Genomic DNA, 21,185 nt, shown 5'->3' with positions numbered 1-21,185 from the left:
TGCTCCATAATCCCCGCTGTTTGTGAATCCTGTTCTGCTTCCATGGGAGCCAACAGATGTTTTTCCTTTGACTTCATGATTGGGAACATGATTGGGTTGATAGCCGCCTAGATTTTTAAGGCCAGAAGGGACCACTGTGATCATCTAGTCTGATTTACTGCATAACACAGGTTGTGTGGCCCCAACGCTGCAAACCTTTGTTCATTTTAGTAACTATACTTGAACTCCTGTGTGTAAATTTTTTCATGCATAAACATGTGCAGGACTGTCTTCTGCACTTCTACAGTTCTAGAGGCTACCAGTGGATGGTTTCAAAAACAAAAATTAGGTTATTATGTGTATATAATAATGTAGTTCTCTTTCCTTAATATGAAACAAGCTTTGTGGTAATTTATATTTACTTGGCAGTGAAAATGTAAAATTTGGTTTGGCAATTGCATTTAGAAAAACACTGGAAACTCGAGGGGGGAAAAAAATTGTCCGAGTCGGAAGTTCAAATTGAAAAATTGGGGCTCGGTGTGAACCTGAATTCAACCTAGTGTTGCAGACTTGTTTACGCAGTCACCTTCCACTGTTGGTGAACTGACATAGAACATTTTCTTTTTCTTTTTTTAGTGAATGAAAAGCATAGTCAGAAATAGTCATCAAGTCGAATCCAGATAGCAAATGTGAAAAATCGGGACGGGGGTGGGGGGTAATAGGAGCCTATATAAGAAAAAGACCCAAAAATCGGGACTGTCCCTGTAAAATCAGGACATCTGGTCACCCTAGTCGAATCATGTGCAAAGGGCTCTCTTGTATTTTTGTTTCCTAATTGCTCTTGGATGGTTTTTCTGACTGAGCTGACGCAGTCGTGTATGTGAGTTTCCTGGCAAATAAAGAAGATGACTGTGTCCGAAAGATATTTCAGAGTGTGAATTCATAGCCTGTCCATGTCTAATCAAGCAATATAAACCATTAGCCACATGTTCTCCCTTTCCATCACATTTCTTCACACTTAAATGAAAACATGCCCACCCCCACCCCCAAAAGTGTCACATTTTTAAATGCCCCCAAATAGAAACCACAGGAGTCCGTTACATGTGGTGGCCATTTCCAGCATACAAATCAATTTTCGTTGTGGTGAATAATGCTTGGTTTGTTTAAGGAGGCATGACTGATTTTGGATGAAGAATCCTGTCACTTTGGCATTTTCATGGTTTTATTTATTGCGCACAAACGTATAAAACTTGGTACTGGTCTAAGTGCCAAGCTTAACAGTGGAAAGGACCACGTAACTACTGATGCAGTAAACGGGCTTCTCCTTCTAAAAGACATTTTCTGGACTCTTGAGACTTTTGAGTAACATGGCAGTGAAGGATTTCATCACCTGGCATCTGCTGGCTTTGTTTTTAATTCCATTTTGCCTGTGTCAAGATGAATACATGGAGGTGAGCAGAAGATCTAATAAAGCAGTGGCCAAAGTATTGCAAAGTCACCACCAGACTGGACATAAAGGTTCCAGCAGCAGGGAAATTTTGAGACAGCGGAGTCAACTTATAGAGTCAACTATTGATGATAATAGCACTTCTACAGACCAAAAAGCCCAGAGACCAGAGGTAGATGATGTAGCACAGACTACCTCAGACAGAGTCCAGGTACTCTGAATTAATCTTCTAAGAATAACTTTGAAATCGGATTTTTTCTAAGATTATGAATGATACATTTAAGTAAAGAGGTTTATTAATGCTGCTTATTGGTCTGTATGCTACTGGGTTGCTCACAGAATCTTTTAATGAACTGGTAGAGCCAGGAGTTGGGTGGGGACAGTGAGAACACAGCCAGCAGCCCACTGTTCTGCTGAAACTTTGATTCTATGCAATCAGATATGGTGAGATACAGTTTCTCAATTATTGAAAAATATTTTTTTTCTAGTAGACTAAGATTTTATAATCTATTTAGGACATTGTTTGTATGTGAAGAAAAATTATGAAATTGGTAAACAGATGATATTCTGAAGGATCCTGTTCAACTGGGAGAAAAGAATCCCAGTTTACTTGAAATGTATGTATAGAAAAAATACATTCTTTTGAGTTGAGAAAATCATTTAAAGCATTAGCGAATATTTGCAATGGATAGCCTCTAAGTTGGACTTTGTTTTGTTTTTAAATCCTGGCAGTAATGCTGCATTTGAGACATAAGTAGATATGATATAACATGCTATATGTGTATTTGCTGCCCTTTTTATTTTAGTGGAAAAAAAGAACTGGAATTAATGCTTCTTAAATTGACTGTAGAGTTTGCTTTTTATTAGGAATCACGTATGCGTTTTACATAGCATTTTATATATTCTAGTCATTAGCTCCGAGCAAAGGGAAAGTTACCTCACCTGGTCATATGTAAAATACTGCAATCCAGATTTTTTTTAGAAAAAGGAAAAATGTTGAAGGGGATAAGATGAAGTTTTATTGAGCAGTAAACAAAATGGAAAGTTTTACCTCTGCTCTGGGCTGGAGGTTTTGTTGTCTACTAAGTTTTACAGTCAGTAACAAAATGAGAGTTTTATTTCCCCTACTGAATGCAAATGATTGAGTCTTTACATTTCAGTTGACAACATTATATAATTTTTTTCCGTCTCAACCCTGGATCCTGAATTCCCAAAAGCAGAAGGAGGCAGATGTGGGATGGATAATAATTGTTTCGTGACAAGTAGAAATGAGTTTTGATTTTAGGTAATTGTGATGGGCTTAAGGAACTGAAGCAGATTGAGATATGGCAAAACATGACAATAAGTTCAAAATATAGCAACGACATTTCCTACAGTTAAATGGTTATACAGCACAGCATATAAACTTCCTTTGTTACAGAACATTAAATTGAACTTCTGTACATAAACAGTATAATCAATGAGGGTATATTATAACGAGCCAGCTAGTGTTTGTGTGTTCCACTTCTTGCTATTGGATGGAATACTATGCAACTGCATACCATAGACCCCATGCTGCTAATAATTAAAGAAGATTCTCCTTTAGCTCAAGAGCTAGTGGTCTGTGCTTTAAGAATTGACTTTTAATTTATTTTTAGTAATATATAATTTAATACAAATTTGTTATAATTAACAAAAAAGGCCAAATTCAGCCCTCTGACATATAATACCATTGAAGTCATTGGGAGCTGCATGTATATCCAAGGACAGAATTTGGCACCATGTATTTAGATGATCTTTACATTTACAGTAATGGAACTACTTATTGAGCAAGAGGGACTTGGCCAATTGGCACACAGTTGACTTGACTGCAGGTCGTTCACGTCCACCATTCCTGTGTCTGGAAAATAATCTCCCATGGGCAATGATGCAATCCCACTTCTTGGCTCATTTAAAACTAGATCAAAGACTAGCAAATGTACACTAGGGGAAATCCAGCATGGAATGGCTGATTTAACATGTCTTTTCCATCACTAGAGACTATGCATTCTCAGGTAGAGAGGAACAAGCTGCTTTTGCGTTCACCCAATTTTGGGCTGCTCCAAGGATCAGTATGTCCCTCAATGGAAACAGAACAGCCAGCAGCTGTTTTCCTTTGAGCTGCTTTGCCACCTGCAACAGCTGAGAATCCGGGTAGCTGCATGTGCCTTGTGGATGTCTTGCCCCTAGAATGCCCCCTATGTCTCCAGCTGTTTCATTCAATGACAATGCCAGGAGAATTCATCCCCCAGATGTCTAAGGAGCTTGTGAGGTGACAAAGAGGGGCCAAAGAGAATAGGCAAGCTCCTCCCTATGCCGAATTTCCACACTGCTGATAACATATGAGCTGTGTAGCATGATTTCCTTGAGCCCTGTAGCTGACAATTTGTATGGAACCGATACAGATACAATCTTCTTTCTGTTGCTACTTGATATAATTGGAGTGCACCTTGACATACTGGCTTTTTGCTTGTGTTTTTGGTGGTTTATTTATTTCGTTTATTTTGACAGATGACATGAATCTAGAAGGAGCCGGAAGGACTTCCATGCCCTTTTATAATGAGGTGTGCTGGCCCTTTAAGCCTAATGGGGGACAGAAGACCCCATCCTAGTGATGGGGGTGTGAGCACAGGCTCAGGAACCTGCCAAAATTGGAGGAGAGGAGGTGGTCCTGGGGAATTAGCAGTGGATTGGAAAGATCCCAAGACACTTACTTTACGGGCTTGGCATCAGGAGCCCTGCTGCACAGGGTGGGGCAGGGCTCCCCTCCCTCCTGGCCAATCAGGAGGAGCTCTCAGAAGGAGAGGCATATATATATCTGCCTTCCCTCTCAGAACAGGACGTGTGCTGACAGAGGAAGGATGGCAGACCCAGGAGGCTAAGCTTCTGCTGGAAAGAATAAAAGCTCCACAATCGGCAGGAGCATTGGATTTGGGTACAAGCTATGGGGTTGCTATGATGGATGTTGTATTTGGGACACTGAGGACTATCTTGAATTACTTTGGGCTGCTGACCTGTTTTCAGAGCTGATGATTATCCTGAGAAAGACTATATGGGGCTCCCAAGGCACCCTTAAGAGAGGGGACAGATGGAGGGTGCTGCAGAAACACCTCTGGCTACAAGAGGGAGCCAGGTGAAAGTTGTCCCCACCCCACCCATGTACACCAGTTTGCCCCCTTCTTATTCAGAACAGGACCCATGGTGGCAGGTATTTATTTAACTTCTTGTTTTGGACAGAGTAAAATAAAACCTTAACAAAAGCCAGCAAGAAATGGAAAAATGTCTGTGTCTCCAGTTATAATTGGTCCATAGGTTCAAATTAGAGGAATTTTATTGACTATTTAGCTGCCTCCTAAACTGATAGATTTCCTAGCTGTCAGTCTAAGAAAACTCAAGTGTATAATGTTCAGAGATCCAGCAAATATCTTCATTTTAATCTCGTCTCTCCCCGGAAATCTGTGTGACAGGTGATTTTCACAAGCTACTGAATTCAATTTTAGGAAAAAATTCCACAGGTTTGCCGTGCAATAGAATTTATAAGGACTTGGACAAATGAGTCTCAATGAATCTTCAGATCCCATTTCAAGGGTTAGAGAAAGTAGCTTTACGTTATTCATCATTCACATTTAAGTCTCATATCCCCAGATTTTTACTTTAAAACATATTCATTTGCACAGAGTTCTGTGTTTCCTCAGATGAAGAAAACCTAACCTGAAAATTCTTTGTTTTGGGGGCATTGAATATGAACAGATTTTTCACTCCTATGTCAAAAGATTTTTAAGTCTAATAGGACAAATCTTAGGTCAGAACTTACACAAGTACTCCACTGAAGTCAACAAGACAACTTTTAAGTCAGCATAGCAGGGTTTGGCCCATTTTAAATGTAATGTCCTGTTGAATTTTCTGAGAGAGAATAATGATGTTGCTTGAGGATATCAGCAATCTACTATCTCTCTTAAAGCTAGGCCCAGATCACACACTTCCCTATGGAGCCCCTAGCCTGCAAGCAGCATCAGGAACCCCCCTAATGCCCAGCTCAAATTTAAAGCAACAACTTGCAATTTTAACAGTTTTCAGTACACGACAACTCTCTCTCTATTCCTTTCCTCTCAGCTTCTTCTTTCTACTTCTGTCCTAAGACGTGAGGCACTCATGGAGTGCTGAAAATGTGACAGAAGTTAGTCACATCAGCCCCTTTTTTCTCTAATCTTGCTCCCTTTATCCTCTTCTCTACCTTGTCTTGTCCTTCTCAGGTATTTTGCATATTTTAATCCTATTGATTAAAATGATATGAGTTAGCCAATGACTCAGCGGTTTGTGGACTAGAACCAGGAAAACATACAGCCATAATTCCAAATGGCTCAGGAAGTTATATTTATCTAGAGAGAAACCACCTTTTGCAGTACTGAAATGCAACCACCTCCTGCATGGCCATAGCAGAGGTTCAACACTGCACACTTACATGTAACTGTTGTTGACAGGAAGTGAAAAATACCATCTCCAGCTGAAACTGGAGAGAATTTAGATAAACGGACTGCAGTGATTCAACCTGAATTTCAGATACTGGCTCTAACAAACTAGTCTTATAAAAAAGGCCATAGAATCCTTAATTGATTTCTAGTGTCAGAAGGTCTTCAGAAGAGTTCCACCTACCAAAGAATCACTTCCTAAAGTACCTTTTTAAAATTATTTATGATCTCCCATCTAAATATCGACAAGAAGAGAATTAATAACCAAACAGCCATAGAGGAAAAGAATTCTGGTGACATAAGTCAAATGAACCAAATTTGTGTCATTTGTCACTTCAGTAACAGGATGGAATTTCTTTGCGTTACCGGATTGCACAGTCATTATTTTTCCAATATAGGATTAGTCTGTCTGAAGCTATTTTAAAAAAAAATTCTGATAGACTAGCAGAGCATTTATGTGTTGAGATTACAAATGAGTTTTGCACTATTTGGAACATCAGTGTCAAATGACAATGGGAATTGCCAGCTTTTTCTGCAGGTGGTTGAAAATCACATAACTCCCCCAAGTCACTTATTGAAGAACCTGACATGAGTGGGTTGCCAAGTCCACCAACCATTAGTGGATTTGGGCTTCTTTTTTCCAGGGCTGCTATTCTTTCAAGTTGCAGATTGTGGGTTTGGGGCTTATTTTCCAGAAAGAAAAAGGAGGAGCTCAACTTCAATTAACTCATCACAATCCTTGTAATTTTACTGAATCAATATGAATATTTATATGAGAACCCTTTGCAGTTATTAAATCTACATCTGTGAATGTGAAGCCACTTGTGTATGCATAAAATAAATTGGAATTCCTTTCGGATGAAAAGCACTATAAAAATATACGGTGTTATCAAACTTTCTTATACAATAAATGTTGCTGCATATAACTCATGCTAAGTATATTTTTACTGATACATCGTTGCACTCATCATATGAATAACATATTGTGTAAGATTGCCATCATCATCACACACACACAGAATATAACAAAATGCCCCAAATGTTTTCTTTCCATTTGAGGTTTAGATTTTCAGATGCGCCTGCATGCTCTTGCAAATGCCTGACTCACATACTTGCAACCCCTTATTTAGCCAGGCACATCCACTTTTTGTGCAGGAATTCGAGTTTGCACATGTGCACACAGTTTTGAAAATCCAGCCTCATATTGCTTCAGATTTAGCCGAGTAAGTTCTCCCCATTGACGCCTAAGGCCCTGATTCTGCAGTTCTTTGCATACCGGCTAGCATGCCCGCACCAAGGGCCACAGAAGTCTATGAGAATCTATGTAGGCATTGTAGTTTGCCTGCATATAGCAAAATACATGATTGGAGACTAAGTTTAAAAGTTCTATCATTTTTTAGTTACTTGATCTTACTTATTTAAGAATATTTTTTCAAATGGGGAAACTGATATAAAAATGATGTTATAACTCAGGAACAACTGAAAAAATTTCAAAACCAACCTCTTTAGGGACAGACCAGGCATGGAAGATTTCAGTCTCAAAGGAGAAATGTTCAGAAAGCTTGTGAGCATGTACAAGCAGGGGGCTATAGTGGAGACCCTGCTACCAGGATGCAGATGTATGTATAGCAAATACACTCTATGAATGGTTAATTTAAAACCTATGTTTTTGCACTCAGCCCCCTCAAAGTGGACCTCAACATCCAGACTGCAGTAGCTGCTGCCGTGGAGAGTTTGGATTTCGAGGCTATCAAGGGCCACCGGGACCTCCAGGGCCTGCTGGAATGCCAGGTAAAAGTGTCACTCCGATGGATTTCTGATCAGTCGAACGGCAGATTGTGAGTGTGAAAATCAGAGATTAGCCCAAGCAAGCAGCTGAGCTTGGATATGGATTTGGATCCAGATCCAAACTTTCCCATAACCTACGTGGGGATTTGGAGTCAGGTTTTAGGTTCCAATCTAATCAAAACCAATTGCTAATAAAATTAATCTCTAATGGATCCATCATTAATGAAAGTGATGTGTTTCTTATAGCTTGTAGGCCAAATTCTGCTCTTTGTTATATGAGTGACGCTTCCACTGAAATGAAGGGGATGTGCCCTATGGTGGATATTGCTTTTGTTTTCTTTGTTTTGCAAAGGATGATTTATAAATTTCCAAGACAGGAGCCATTTCTTCCCCAGATGTGCTGCAAACATTTACAGAGGAGACACACTTTATATCATACAATATCAGGGTTGGAAGGGACCTCAGGAGGTCATCTAGTCCAACCCCCTGCTCAAAGCAGGACCAATCGCCAGACAGATTTTTGCCCCAGATCCCTAAATGGCCCCCTCAAAGATTGAACTCACAACCCTGTGTTTAGCAGGCTTGTGCTCAAACTGTATTCTCCCATGGGAAAACTCACGTTTGTTCTTTCTTTCTTGTCTTTCTTAATGTAAAATAAAAACCAGTTTGACAGCCAGAGTATGATTTCTCTTGGGCATAGAAAAACACAGCACTCTAGTAATGAGCAGAATTTGGTCCAGTGTTTGTATGTGTGTGGGTATGAAAAGAGAGGGAGATATATGGAAGGGGAAAAGGCGATCAGCCAGTGGATTTAGGTTTGCTTTAGCAATTATCTTCATTAAGATGATTTATAACACAATTGTGGTATATATAGGATTGTGTCACAGTCTGGGTAGCTTGCCTCAACAGCCTGGCTTTTTTCTTTTTAATTACTCATTCACTACTTTCATTCTTTCTGTCTCTTTCTACACATTGCTGACAGTAACTCTGGTTCTGGTATCCCTATTAAATATTTCTTTAAACGGACTGTTGATATTCTGGTGGTAGCAGTTTCCAGTAATGGTGAAGTGTGTGTTGTATGAAGTGTTTAAATAAGCAGCTTTGGCTGGCAAAAAATGTAAAAAATAACATGTTACTTTGAAATTTTTTGGCATTAGCCTGTTGTAAATAAGATTTATTATGTGAATCATCCATCAACCCTTTACTCTACATAAATACTGTATAACTCTACAGACATAGGGGAACTGTCATGGTGAGGCTTTTCATAGAGAAACATGACTCCATATTTAGGGAAAGTAAAGTCATAAATATTTAGCAGCTTAGAAGATGGAACAATGTTTTGCATTATACCCCTCCCCAACCCCCAGTGCCAGTCAGTATACTGCAAATACACAGGATTGTATTTTGCAATATGGACCTATTTATGCCCTTGTCCAATGTGAAACTATAGCTTGGCCAAATTCAGTGCTGATTTACAATCACACCAGGTAGATCAGTGTCCTTGCATGATATTAGCACAGAATCTGACTATTTGGCTCCTGTGGGGGTAGGACCTATATGACTAAAAGAAGACCCTATGGAGTCAGACTCAGTGTTGACTTACAACACATCCTATGCGATCCTAACTGGAGTCACTATATCTGTGCTGGTGTTTCACACAGCCTTATCCACTGTTATCACAGAACTACAACCACAGAGATTTGATCATGAGATGCATAAATTAGTTACATTCATTGGAAAAGGACAGTCCAGTTGTTCGGGTGTTGTAGTGGGACTTGGGAGAGCTCTCTGTTCCATCAGGCTTCCTTTGTGACCTTGGGCACATCACTTAGTTATTCTGTGTTTTAGTTCTCCAGATGTAGAATGGGGATAATAATATTTCCCTGCCTCACAGAGGAGTTGTGAGGATAATTATACTAAAGATTGTGATTCACTCAGATACTACAGCAGCGGTCTCCAAACTTTTGAGTGTCTCGCACCTCCCAGCCAGGGCGCGGAGTGGGGCCGCGGCTCGGGGGGGCCCAGGAAGACACAGACAGGGTTAAGGGGGCTGAGACTGGGGCCGCAGCTGGGGGTGGGTCTGGGTCCAGGAGTGGGGCTATGGCCATGGGCCGAGGCTGGGGGCGAGGGTGGGAGCGGAGCTGCAGCTGGGCTGTGATGGGGTCCAGCAGCCGGCCCGTGGCCTTGTGCAGCTCCGCTCCCGGCCTCACCCCCAGCCTCAGTCCCTGTCTGGGAACAGAGCTGCAGCCAGTGGCTGAGGCTGGGGGCTGGAGTGGGGCTGGGATCAGAGCCACACCGAGGCTGGGGACGGAGCCAGGTGCAGGGCTGGGAGCCAGGGATGTGGCTGGAGGCAGGACCAGAGCAGAGCTGTGGGCGGGGAGGGGCTGGGTGGCATTCCCCATGCTGTGTTGCCCAGTGCAGTAGTCTGGGAGCTGACCTTGTTCGTGAAGACAGACACAAAAAAAGCATTGAGTATATTAGCTTTTTCCACATCCTCTGTCACTAGGTTGCCTCCCTCATTCAGTAAGGGACCCACACTTTCCTTGACTTTCTTCTTGTTGCTATTCTATTTAAACCAATCATAGGAACAGGAAGTTCTCCATGGACCTAGGTTTCCCCTGCCTACATCTGCTTCCCCAGCAAGACCTGCTCCCACTGCCTGCCGCTGACTTCCGGGTGACCTGACTCTGCCTGCCTCCTGACAGTCGGTTTTGCTCTCTGGCCTGTCTTGGACTCTGACCTCCTGGTCTCTGATCTGGCCTGACTCCTGCTCTGACCATTAGGTTAGATTGCCCATGTCCCAATTGTGAGAGCAGGTTTCCTTTTAGGATGAGGACGGAGAGGTCAGATATACAGTGATTGCTTTGTGAAAAGCGTTCATCCACAGATATGGTGTTTTTGTCTTGCTTTCTTGTCAGTTGCCATAGATGGTTGCTCAGTATACCAGCAATTTCTCAAGTAAATATTGGGAAGTGTAGGATATTATTACAAATAGCAGTTACTGTCTATGTAAGGGGGACTGTTATCATTTTGAAATTAAATCAGCAGAGTTTCATCATGGATCCTTGGCCTTTTCCTACACTTATCTAAAGTAACTTAAGCAGCTTTTTCAAACCTAACTAGTCAACCATAGACTGAAACATAGACAGAATTGGCTGCATTAGCTGGCCTGTGAAAAACTCCCCGAAGACCGCCTAATTCTTTGCCCAAATCACTTTTGGTTGTGCAGATGCATTAGAAGGCTATTAAACTGCTTTTCGGGGTTACTTTGAGGAAAAACACAGCCGTTCAAACAGCGAGCCTTTATTCAAAGGGAAAATCCAAACAAATCCAAACTGTTCAGTGTACTCAACTACCAAACCACCTTTACTTTTGACAGCTCTGCAACACTCGGTTCCCTAGCAGTCCCCAGGTCCTCTACTATTAAGAGCTAGCACTAAAATCAAGCAATGGCCTGAAAAGTCTGCATTTTATACACCAGCACCTAAGTCATATGAGCCTTATTCCTTAAAGGTGTTTGCACTTCCTTTTTTAAAGTCCCCCGCCAAAATCCTAAAATCTCTTAAATCCACCAGGTTAGCCCCCTAGCCATTTTTTATTTCTTGGTATCTAAACGTGGGTCTTATTATACTGAAAAGAGGTTTTGTTATAGAGCGAGGGTGGGAAGGGAAGCACCTTGTCATAGATATGATTTGAGAGACAGAGAGAGAGAGAGATTATTTGAACTGATCAGAAAGCTTTGATTGTTTAAAGGAAATCATGGAAACAATGGAAATAATGGAGCACCTGGCAATGAAGGAGCCAAAGGTGACAAAGGAGACAAAGGGGACCTGGGACCAAGGGGAGACCGTGGCCATCACGGACCAAAAGGAGAGAAGGGTTACCCTGGGATTCCACCGGAGCTTCAGGTACAAAGTCTTTAGCATGTGTTTTACAGTATAGCTTTCTTTCCCCTCTCAAAGACAGCACCCAATTACCACAATACAGTTCTAGATCAAGCCCACTTGTAACTGAACAACAAGAAGTATGATGTGATATACACACTATTTGTCCTGCAAGTATTGCCAGAGTCATCCTGAAAAAGTGTTGCCAGGTCATGATCTATCTTTATTGTAAAAAGCGAACAGAGAAATGTTTTTTGGACAGAGGATAAACCCCTCCAACCGGAATAGCTGTTTATTGCCAGTTTTCATGTAATGTGCACATGATAAAAGAACAGTAAATGACACAATCACATTTTTGTTAACATGCATCAAATACATATTGGTGCACTTTCTGGTTCATGTTAAAAAAACCCGCAAAACAAGAGGTACCAGGGTCCAGACTTTTACAGTTATTTAGGTGGCAACTCCAGTCAGTGTTTCAAGGCATAAGGGACAGATATTTAAAGGTATTTAAATGCCTAAAGATGCAGTTATGCCCCTAATGGGATTATCAAAAAGCATCTAGGCACTTTTGAAAATCCCACTAAGCACCTATCTGCATTTTAGGGCCAAATTTTAGGACTATTTAGTGCCTAAAGTGACTTAGGGCTTGTCTACGCTTACATTTTATAGCGCTGTAACTTGCTAGCTCAGGGGGGTGAAAAATCACAGGCTCCGAGCGCTGGGAGACGTGCTCTCAGCACTTGGAGCTAATCCGCTCATGGAGGTGGATTACCAGGAGCGCTGGGAGAGCTCTCTCCGGGCGCTCGCACGCTACCACACTCGCTCTTCAAAGTGCTGCCGCGGGACCGTTCCCACGACAGCGCTTTGAAATTTCCAGTGTAGATGGCTACGTTCATTTTCAAAAGTACCTTAGGAGCCTGAGGGCTTGTGTATATGGAGAAGTGGCAAGTTGAGGGGTAAACAATGCACCGCCATGCCATGCACTAACTGTGTGAATTCTGCTGCTGCACACTAAAAGTTCTCTAGCGCACACTGACCTACTCCTGGAGTAGATCAAAGTGCACTAGGAAACTTTTAGTGTGCAGTAGCAGAGTCCACACACATAGTGGACAGCACGCTAGTCACTGTAGATTTACACCTCAGTTTGCTGCACACTAACTGACCATTTAAACAAGCCTTAAGTCTTGTTGAAAGTCAATGGGCCTTGTGGGCATAAGTACTTAAAGTCATTTTTGAAAATTGGACATAGCTGTCTAAATCATCTCAGCCTTGCAGTGCTCAGAGGAGCAAGGTTGAAATTCCTTTAAAAATCTGGGCCTAAGTGCCTTAAGAGCATCTATCATCTTTATGATCCAGTATCACCAACACTGTTTCCTGCAGCATGACCAGCACAAGCCCGGTGCACCACTGAAGGGATTAAGCAGAATATACAAAAGGAACCTAGACACAAACATTCCCTAACTTTGGGGGGAGGGGGAGGAAGTAGTTTGATGAGTTTACAGACCCAAATTTTGTAATCTGGGCCCATCTTTAATTCCACAACAACCATAACTCAGTAATGTTTTTGCATATACATAAAAGATATGAAAATTAAGAGCAAATTCACCAGTACAAATTGCTACATATGTGCAGTGTGGTGGCAATAACTTTTAATTTTCTGTAATTAAATTCTCAGTCATAATGTTGCATCAAGATAGAGCTCTTATACTGAATAAAGTATAGCTTGAAAATGTTTCCAAAACTAATTGACATTTGTAATACAGCAAAATAGCTGGAGAATGCTTATAAAGATCATTATCTGGGAGGAATTTTATGGTAGAATGATTTGAAAAACATCCTTCTTACAATTATTTTCCTTCTGGGTATTTTTCTAACTTTGAAATTAGCTATCAGAACTGTTACCAATGTATATGTTTTGGTGGTAATTGAAAACGTTGCTGAATAACTGAATATCATGCCATCAGTTTTTAAGTAGAATTTCCTCATTGCTTGTAACAAATCGTTTTGCTTAAAAAGTATCAGCCCAATATAGCCTATAGTTTCTAAAACTAGATTATGCTTTGGGATGTTGGAGGGGTAGGGGGAGAAGGGGAAAATGTTTCCATATATAATGCTTTTAAAACCAGGACTATTTTAAAAGAGAATGAATCCATTTCTGATCTGCTATGTTGAAACGAGACAAGGTGGATGAAAGGCATTATTTTTTGCTTTTCTGGTTAGCTCCAGAAGAACAGATTAGAGCTGATTAGAATTTCAAATGGCATTTGGACAAAAATTAATCCATTGCATAAAATATCACTCTGTAACTACTTCACATCAACACATTAACTTAACTGAGTTCACTTTTACCAGCTTTTCCGTCTATCAAATGCATGCGGAAAAAGAGAAATCAGCCCAAACTGAACCTCTTTGAATTTCTGGTGGGGTCTTAGGATTTCAGTCACAGGATCTGAACCTACTCCTGTGGTTTTGATTCTTTGATTCTGAAGGGGTATTTTTTCTGGTTCTAGTTCATATGTTCTCATGAAAACAGCCTTTTCCTATGAGACTTAATGCTAATAACAAATACTTAGCGCTTATCTATATGTCTCAAAGCACTTCACAGAAGTTAAGTGTTTTGCCTAGCAAGTTTGTGGCCTTCTAGGACCCAGGTCTCCTGACCCTCAGTTCTATGCCCTGTCCACTGTCCCAAGCTGCCTTGAGATCACAGAAACTAAGAGACGGCCCATTTCCCGGCCTAGGCAAAATAGTCGTTTTCTAGTATCTTGTCCAGCGTAGTTTGAAATGTCCCAAATGAGGGGACATCCACCACTTCCCTTGGAACATTCTTCCACAGCCTAATATATCTCACTGTCAAGAAGTTTCTCAATCTAAATTTCCCCTTTTCTTAGTTTCATCCCATTATGTTCATCCAAGCAGACTGAACTAGCATGGCAAAGGAAGTTGGAGCAGATGGTAGAGGATGAAGAATGTTGAACCTTGGACAGTGCAGCTTGAGAGGCCCTAATCACATGGCCTCAGAATTGCTTAGGCCATTTCTGATTGGTAGCTGGAAAGACACAATAACATGTATGGGGTTTACTGAGCCTTATTTACAGCTAACATTGAGTTAAAAGCAGTAACTGAATTAAATGGATTTGAGGAACCTACGCAAGCCAATGTTATCATGTTTATGCTAAAATACCATACATTACATTATAACTTTTCTATCATATCACTCTAAGCTTTTAAAGTAAAAGTGAAATCGAAAACTAAGGCCCTAACCTGCAAACATTTACCCATATGATGTGCTTAACTTTATATACACACACATGAATAGTTCCATTGAAGTTAAGGAGCCTAGTCCTCCTGCAATTGATTCAATAGGAGTTTTGTTACTGGGGTTTAACGGCAGTTGGATCAGACCCTAAAAGAACATCTCTGTAAGGAAAATAAATAGACTGCACATGTCAGAAAAAAGCCTGTAGGTCATGTTTTTATAGTCATCCTTTTCCTGCTCATTAACCACTGGTTAAATCAGACGTATATTTTTATAGATTGCATTCATGGCTTCTATGGCAACCCATTTCAGCAATCAGAACAGTGGGATAATCTTCAGTAGTGTTGAAACCAATATTGGAAACTTCTTTGATGTTATGACTGGTAGATTTGGTGCCCCAGTGAATGGTGAGTATTTATAAAGCAAAGTAGTGTAAATTTCTGTCTGAAAAAGTGTCAGTCAGATGTTGATTAAAAGAAAGATCTGGTCCCATTAAAATTAAAGGAAGTTTAGCTATTGACTTCACTAGGAGTAGAATTTAACTGCAAGTACTCTTGGCTTTGCCTCAGTTTGGGGAAGTTAGGAGTCCAAGACAAAGTTGAGGGAACTTTAAGTAGTAATTTTTCAAATAAGAGCAACTGTTATATGTCTTCATTGGTGTTCAAATCTTTGAGATGAGTTTTTAAAACATGACTTTGGAGTTTATACATGGGGGAAAATTTATAGCCGTAGAAACTGGTGACTTCCTTTTATCTACAATACAAGTAGAGCATAGGAGGTGGCAGTGCAAATTTTAGCACACTGTCCGGGCAAGGTGCATCACCTCTGCCCTGGAGGGACAATTTTTAAGAATAAGTACGTCATTTGCTCTCTGTGCCTGGTTCTCATTTGCACTGTGGCCTGGTCTACATACACAAGTTGTACTGCTTTAACTATACTTTAAAGTGGATGCAAAGCACATTTCCACTCACTGTAAACTCCTTTACACAGCCAGAGCTGCAAAAAGTGGCTGTAGCGTACATGAGAATCCGGCCCTCTGGACCTGTTTTGGCTCTGATCCTACAGACACTTATGCACATGTGTAACTTTACTCATAACCGTGTCCCTTAGAGGTTAATGGAGCTAGTCATGGGAGTAAAGTTATGCACCTACTTAAGTGTTTGCAGGTTCAGGTCCTTAATTCTTAACTTATTTTCTAGAACCATACAGTGATGTCAGTCATAGTGGGTCCCTGTAGATACCTGTGTCCCTCGCAAGTGGAAGGAGATCACATGTGCAAATCACAAGAATATGGGAAAAGCAACAGAGGGTCCTGTGCCACCTTTGAGACTAACAGAAGTACTGGGAGCATAAGCTTTCGTGGGTAAGAACCTCACTTCTTCAGATGCAAGACTTCTTAAAAATTGTCCCTCCAGGGCAGAGGTGATGCACCTTGCCCGGACAGTGTGCTAAAATTTGCACTGCCACCTCCTATGCTCTACTTGTATTGTAGATAAAAGGAATATGGGAATGATTATTAACTGATGATAGTGAGTCAGGAATTATTTCTGATGAAGGTATGATGAGGAATTAGAAATTACTTTGGGTCATTTCCTTCAGATTGCTGAGTGAAAACAAAATTCACTCTGCGGGACAGTATACACATGGAATTTACCACCCACACTGACATATGCAAATCATGGCTAACTTTTCCATGTCAGGCCCAGGATTCTGCAGCAATCTCTGCCCAGGCTGAGAGCTCTGCCCAAACAGAACTCACAGCAGGATTGGGACCATAGTCTCTAAAGTGCCACATATAGTACTTTATTTTCCAGGCCATGTCGTTTATGATTGTGTTTTGTTATTTATATCAAAATAGCATCCACAATATATCTAGATACTTTCAAACACAGAAAAAGATACAATCCTTGCCCTGAAGAGCTAAAATCTAAAAAAGACAAAGGGTGAGCTAAAGGGACACAGTGTACAAACAAAGTGATCAGGGTGATTAGTGCCATGTGTCGTGTTTGTCTACATTTTTTAAAAAGTATGTTGTGGAGACTGTGTTAAGCGGGGAAAGCAATGAGTTGATAGGAGCAAGGAAGCAGGAAAGGGAAGGGAATGGGGGAGGTCATTGGACTGGATGTTTTAGTAATTTTCTTCTCAGTCTGGGAGAGAAGGCTCTGCCATTTTTAAGTAAATTTATTTTATTTGGAACTTGACTTCAGTGATCCCCTGTGCTCAGTGGAGCATCAGATGACAGAATCAAATCTAGGTTTGGCTAAAGTCAAAGGGAAAACTCCCAGTGACTTCACTGAGGCCTGGTTTTGGCAAAATCTCCTCTCTTTTCTAACCAACAAACACGTCTGCGGAATGTATCCTACCACCTCCCTATGTAAAACACACATGCATGTTGCACATGATATCTTTTTCAGGGGTGTATTTCTTCACCTTCAGCATGATGAAACATGAGGATGTGGAGGAAGTGTACGTGTACCTCATGCACAATGGCAATACAGTTTTCAGCTTATATAGGTAAGTTGAGAGATGTGTGCTCTTCACCATGCTAGACAGATTTGCATGGATGTCGGTTCTTACTACACATTTTGGAGGGAACGTGATAGTATGAAACACATCAGAAATAAACAGCCTGTGGAACATTTGCCCTCCTAGATTCATAGTTGTGTGTCATTACTAGAGATGTGCCTGAGACTAAAATTCAGTCTTGATTAGAATTTCCCCACCACTGGGGAAGGAGCTAGTGATTTTGTCACATATACGGAGCCCTGGTAGAATTCCTCTTTGGCTGGACACTCCCCAGGCTGTTGTTTGGAGTCCACCTCACTGGGCTCCTAGTGCTTTAAGCCTCTTGAGTCTGAACAGAGTCCAGGAAGTGCCCCTTCCTGGGGGAGTCTAGGCTAATTCTTGGGGTGCAGTTCCTCTGTTTAGCACCCCCTCTGAGAGCAGAATCCCCAAAGTCCAACTGCTTAACCCTTGGGACCAGTGCTGACCCCTCAGGCTTCCTGTAGCACACCCTCTTTCAGAAGGGCAGCCATGTGGGTGCTCTGGGTTTACAATGTAACTCTTCAGGGGCACAAGATAGCGAAAGCAAACAGACACACAGACAGACTTTACACAGGATTCTAAACACCAGTACTCTTTACTTAGCGGTATGGGGGATGGGGGAAGCCAAGCACATCTGTACTCATCTCCCTGCCTCGGGGGCTCACCAATTGTGGAGAGGTCTTTGGCCTTAACGGAGTCCTTTGCTGTACCAGGATCCTTCTTCAGAAGCTCATGGATTCTCTTCAGAATCCTTTCCTCCAATATGGGTCAGTTAGTTTTCTCTCACTTTGGCTGGACCTTTATTTAAACAGCACACCCCTGCTACAAAAGCATGCCCCTCTCTCCTGCCCAAAGCTTTCTATGTGTCTCTCTGAGTCCTCATGTTTATATGTCACCCAACAAACACCTGGTTTCTTTATTCTGCTGATGGGTACTTTCCTGCTTCAGCCAAGCCCTTTGTCCAAGGCATTTCCACCCGAATAGGCAACCACGGAAGATTTAATGTCTGACTATTGTCCCTGGTCTGGCAGAGACTGCTACAGTCCCTGTCTGCAAATGGGGAATTCCACATCCTGACATCAGCCAGAATTTATACACTGCACATAGACAGATTCTCCAAATGGTCACAGTTTTGATCTGGGGTTGTGATCTAATGGTGACAGATTAAAATAACAATATTCCTCCCAGGTTGATTCTGATGCACATGCCATCTAAATGACAGCCTTACTGAATGTTACAATAAAGCAAGTTATACTAAAGAGAGATGAGGTTTCAGCTACAGTGCTATGGATCAATAAGAAAGCTAAGTGCTGCTTGTACATAATGTCATTGTGTCACAGGGTGGCTCGGTCACTACCTGGTGTGCCACATTGCCTGGCCTCTTTCTTGGTCTCTTAATCACAAATGCACACCAGCTTGTTACCCTTTCAGCACCTGTGTATTTGTTCTTCCCTTGCAAAGTATAACAGAGCATATTGCAGGATTATAGCAGGAGACTTCCATGCAGCCTTTTCTCCTTAGCCCAGCCTCACCCTCTGAGGGTACATCTACACTACAGCGGGGAGTCGATTTAAGATACGCAAATTCAGCTACGTGAATAGCGTAGCTGAATTCGACGTATTACAGCCGACTTACCCCGTTGTGAGGACGGCGGCAAAATCGACTTCTGCCGCTTTTTGTCGGCGGCGCTTACTACCACCTCCGCTGGTGGAGTTAGAGCGCCGATTCGGGGATCGATTGTCGCGTCCCGACGGGACGCGATAAATCGATCCCCGAGAGGTCGATTTCTACCCGCCGATTCAGGCGGGTAGTATAGACCAGGCCTGAGCTTCCCTCTGCTGTCTATTCCTCCTCCTTATATCCTCCCAATTACTGAGCCAATTGCCTCATTAGCCCAACAATTGCCACCCAAGGGTCAGTAATCCTCAGCAGAAACTAATTAATTGACTTCAATTAAGACTGCACTCTGCCCAGTGCTGCACCAGCCTCAGTGACCAGGGTGCTATTAATCGTGTCCTGTCACACATTGCAGAGAATTTATCTCAGCTAAGCAGATTTTGAAGTTTTTATTTTACTCATGCGCTCAGGAATCGTAAGTCCTTGGCTGTATCCAAAAGGACAGACTTTGAGCCCAGTCACTTGTTCATCATATGGTTCAGAATTTGTAGATAGCTGGATATGTGAGAAATCTGGGGATCCATTTGTGATGCTTCCCAAGGGTACCCAGGGTTGTGAGTCACCTTATTACCCCTCGACCTCCAGCGAGAAGATTTTCTTGTGCTAAACTGAATGTCAGCTCCCAGACACTGCCAGATTGTTAGCCACCCAAACAATCTCCTTGGGGCTCTGCCAGCCCTTACGTTGTCTTGCAGGTTAACAATAAGTGCACTTCAATCCCTGAGCCCTCTTTCCCTTGTAGCCACCCCTTTAATCACAGGACACTCACAGAAATTACCAGGTAAGCTGTCCCCAAAGGAACAGTGCACCCACCAGTTTAATTCAACTGAGGATCTGCTCCAGTATAACATAACAGCACTGAGACATACTTATAGTGAAAGCAATAAATTGTTTATTGTCATAAGTTTATTATCAAAGGCTAAGATTTAAGAGAGAGTGAGTGATGATAATACAAACAGAGATGGTTACCTATAAAACAAAAACATAAAATGTAAACCTGGGTCTCCACTTACCACTAGCTACCTTTCCAAAGTAATGAAGTAATTTCACTCCAAGGACTTAGTCTTTTGCAGAACTAGCTGGTTTTCAGTCAAACCAGGATCCAAGTACTCATGAACCTCCTCTTCTCTTTCCAGGCTTTCCTTAGTGAATGGGTGCCAAAATGTCACACTACATTCTATTTATATTCTTCAAGGTTCATTTCCTCCCTGCCCCCCAAGACAATTGCCAGTACTTGCCCTTTTCCCTGTTTACTCTGTGTGTAGATTTGGCTTTCATGGTGTTGGCCTACAATGCTTAATTTACATAGCCAATTGCGAGACAATTGAATAAACTTCTTCTGTCTGACTCAATACCTGCCTTGATTTACAATTTAAAACATAATATACTGAGCAAAACAATGTGCTTTTTAGGCTTAGCATTTTCTTTTCGGTGACTTACTTGATCATTGTTGACAAAAGAAAAGCTTAACTCTTTGTAAAATATTCATTTTTAGCTATGAATCAAAAGGAAAAGCTGACACATCAGGAAACAGTGCAGTGCTAAAACTTGCCAAGGGAGATGAAGTTTGGCTGCGAATGGGGAACGGAGCACTCCATGGAGATCATCAGCGTTTCTCCACCTTTGCTGGGTTTCTTCTTTTTGAAACAAAGTAAAAAAAAAAAGTGCACTTTTAGGCAGCTTTTTTTTTTTTCCAAGCTGTTCTGTTTTTTTTTCCTGGTCTGTGGCACAACATTTCAACATGGCAGGATCAGGAAAGCTTATCCCGATGCATTATGTTGGTATTCATGTATCAGAGGTGCTGAACACATTGGGTAAATGACATAGATGCTATTTCTCGGAAGGTACATTGTCACCTGGGTTGCACCTAATGGACCGTTACATGTTTCTATTGGGGGAGCCAAAAAAAAAACAAACCCCAAAATAAAAAAAAACAGGTGGAAAAAAGGGAGGAAAGGTTTTAAAGAAATGATTTAGAAAGTGGTTTGGGCAGTTTGACCCAAATTTGGTGTATAGATAGATTTTGTTCAGTACGCCAGGAACTGTACAATCCTTTATTCATTCATTTATTCAGTCCTCCATGGAAACTGGCTGTGAATAACTGAGTCGGCTCAGCT

At 41.5% G+C, this 21,185-nt stretch overlaps 1 protein-coding gene across 2 annotated transcripts; it reads left to right on the top strand.

Annotated features, from left to right (window-relative positions):
• Positions 1-1,182: 1,182 nt before the first annotated feature.
• On the top strand, positions 1,183-20,978 carry C1QTNF3 (C1q and TNF related 3). 2 transcript variants are annotated; one of them, XM_034774368.1, is made up of 6 exons: positions 1,183-1,637; positions 7,593-7,704; positions 11,455-11,609; positions 15,125-15,254; positions 17,262-17,361; positions 20,564-20,978. In XM_034774368.1, exons 1-6 carry the CDS (start codon positions 1,347-1,349, stop codon positions 20,721-20,723), a joined length of 948 nt encoding a protein of 315 aa, XP_034630259.1. In that variant the 5' UTR covers positions 1,183-1,346; the 3' UTR covers positions 20,724-20,978. The 2 variants fall into 2 exon arrangements, with proteins under 2 accessions (XP_034630259.1, XP_034630260.1); XM_034774369.1 differs by having other exon boundaries at positions 1,186-1,430.
• Positions 20,979-21,185: the final 207 nt, after the last annotated feature.

The sequence above is a fragment of the Trachemys scripta genome, chromosome 6 (genome assembly GCF_013100865.1).
Source record: "Trachemys scripta elegans isolate TJP31775 chromosome 6, CAS_Tse_1.0, whole genome shotgun sequence".
Taxonomy (NCBI): Eukaryota; Metazoa; Chordata; order Testudines; family Emydidae; genus Trachemys; species Trachemys scripta.
This window is presented reverse-complemented; position numbering and strand designations above follow the sequence as displayed.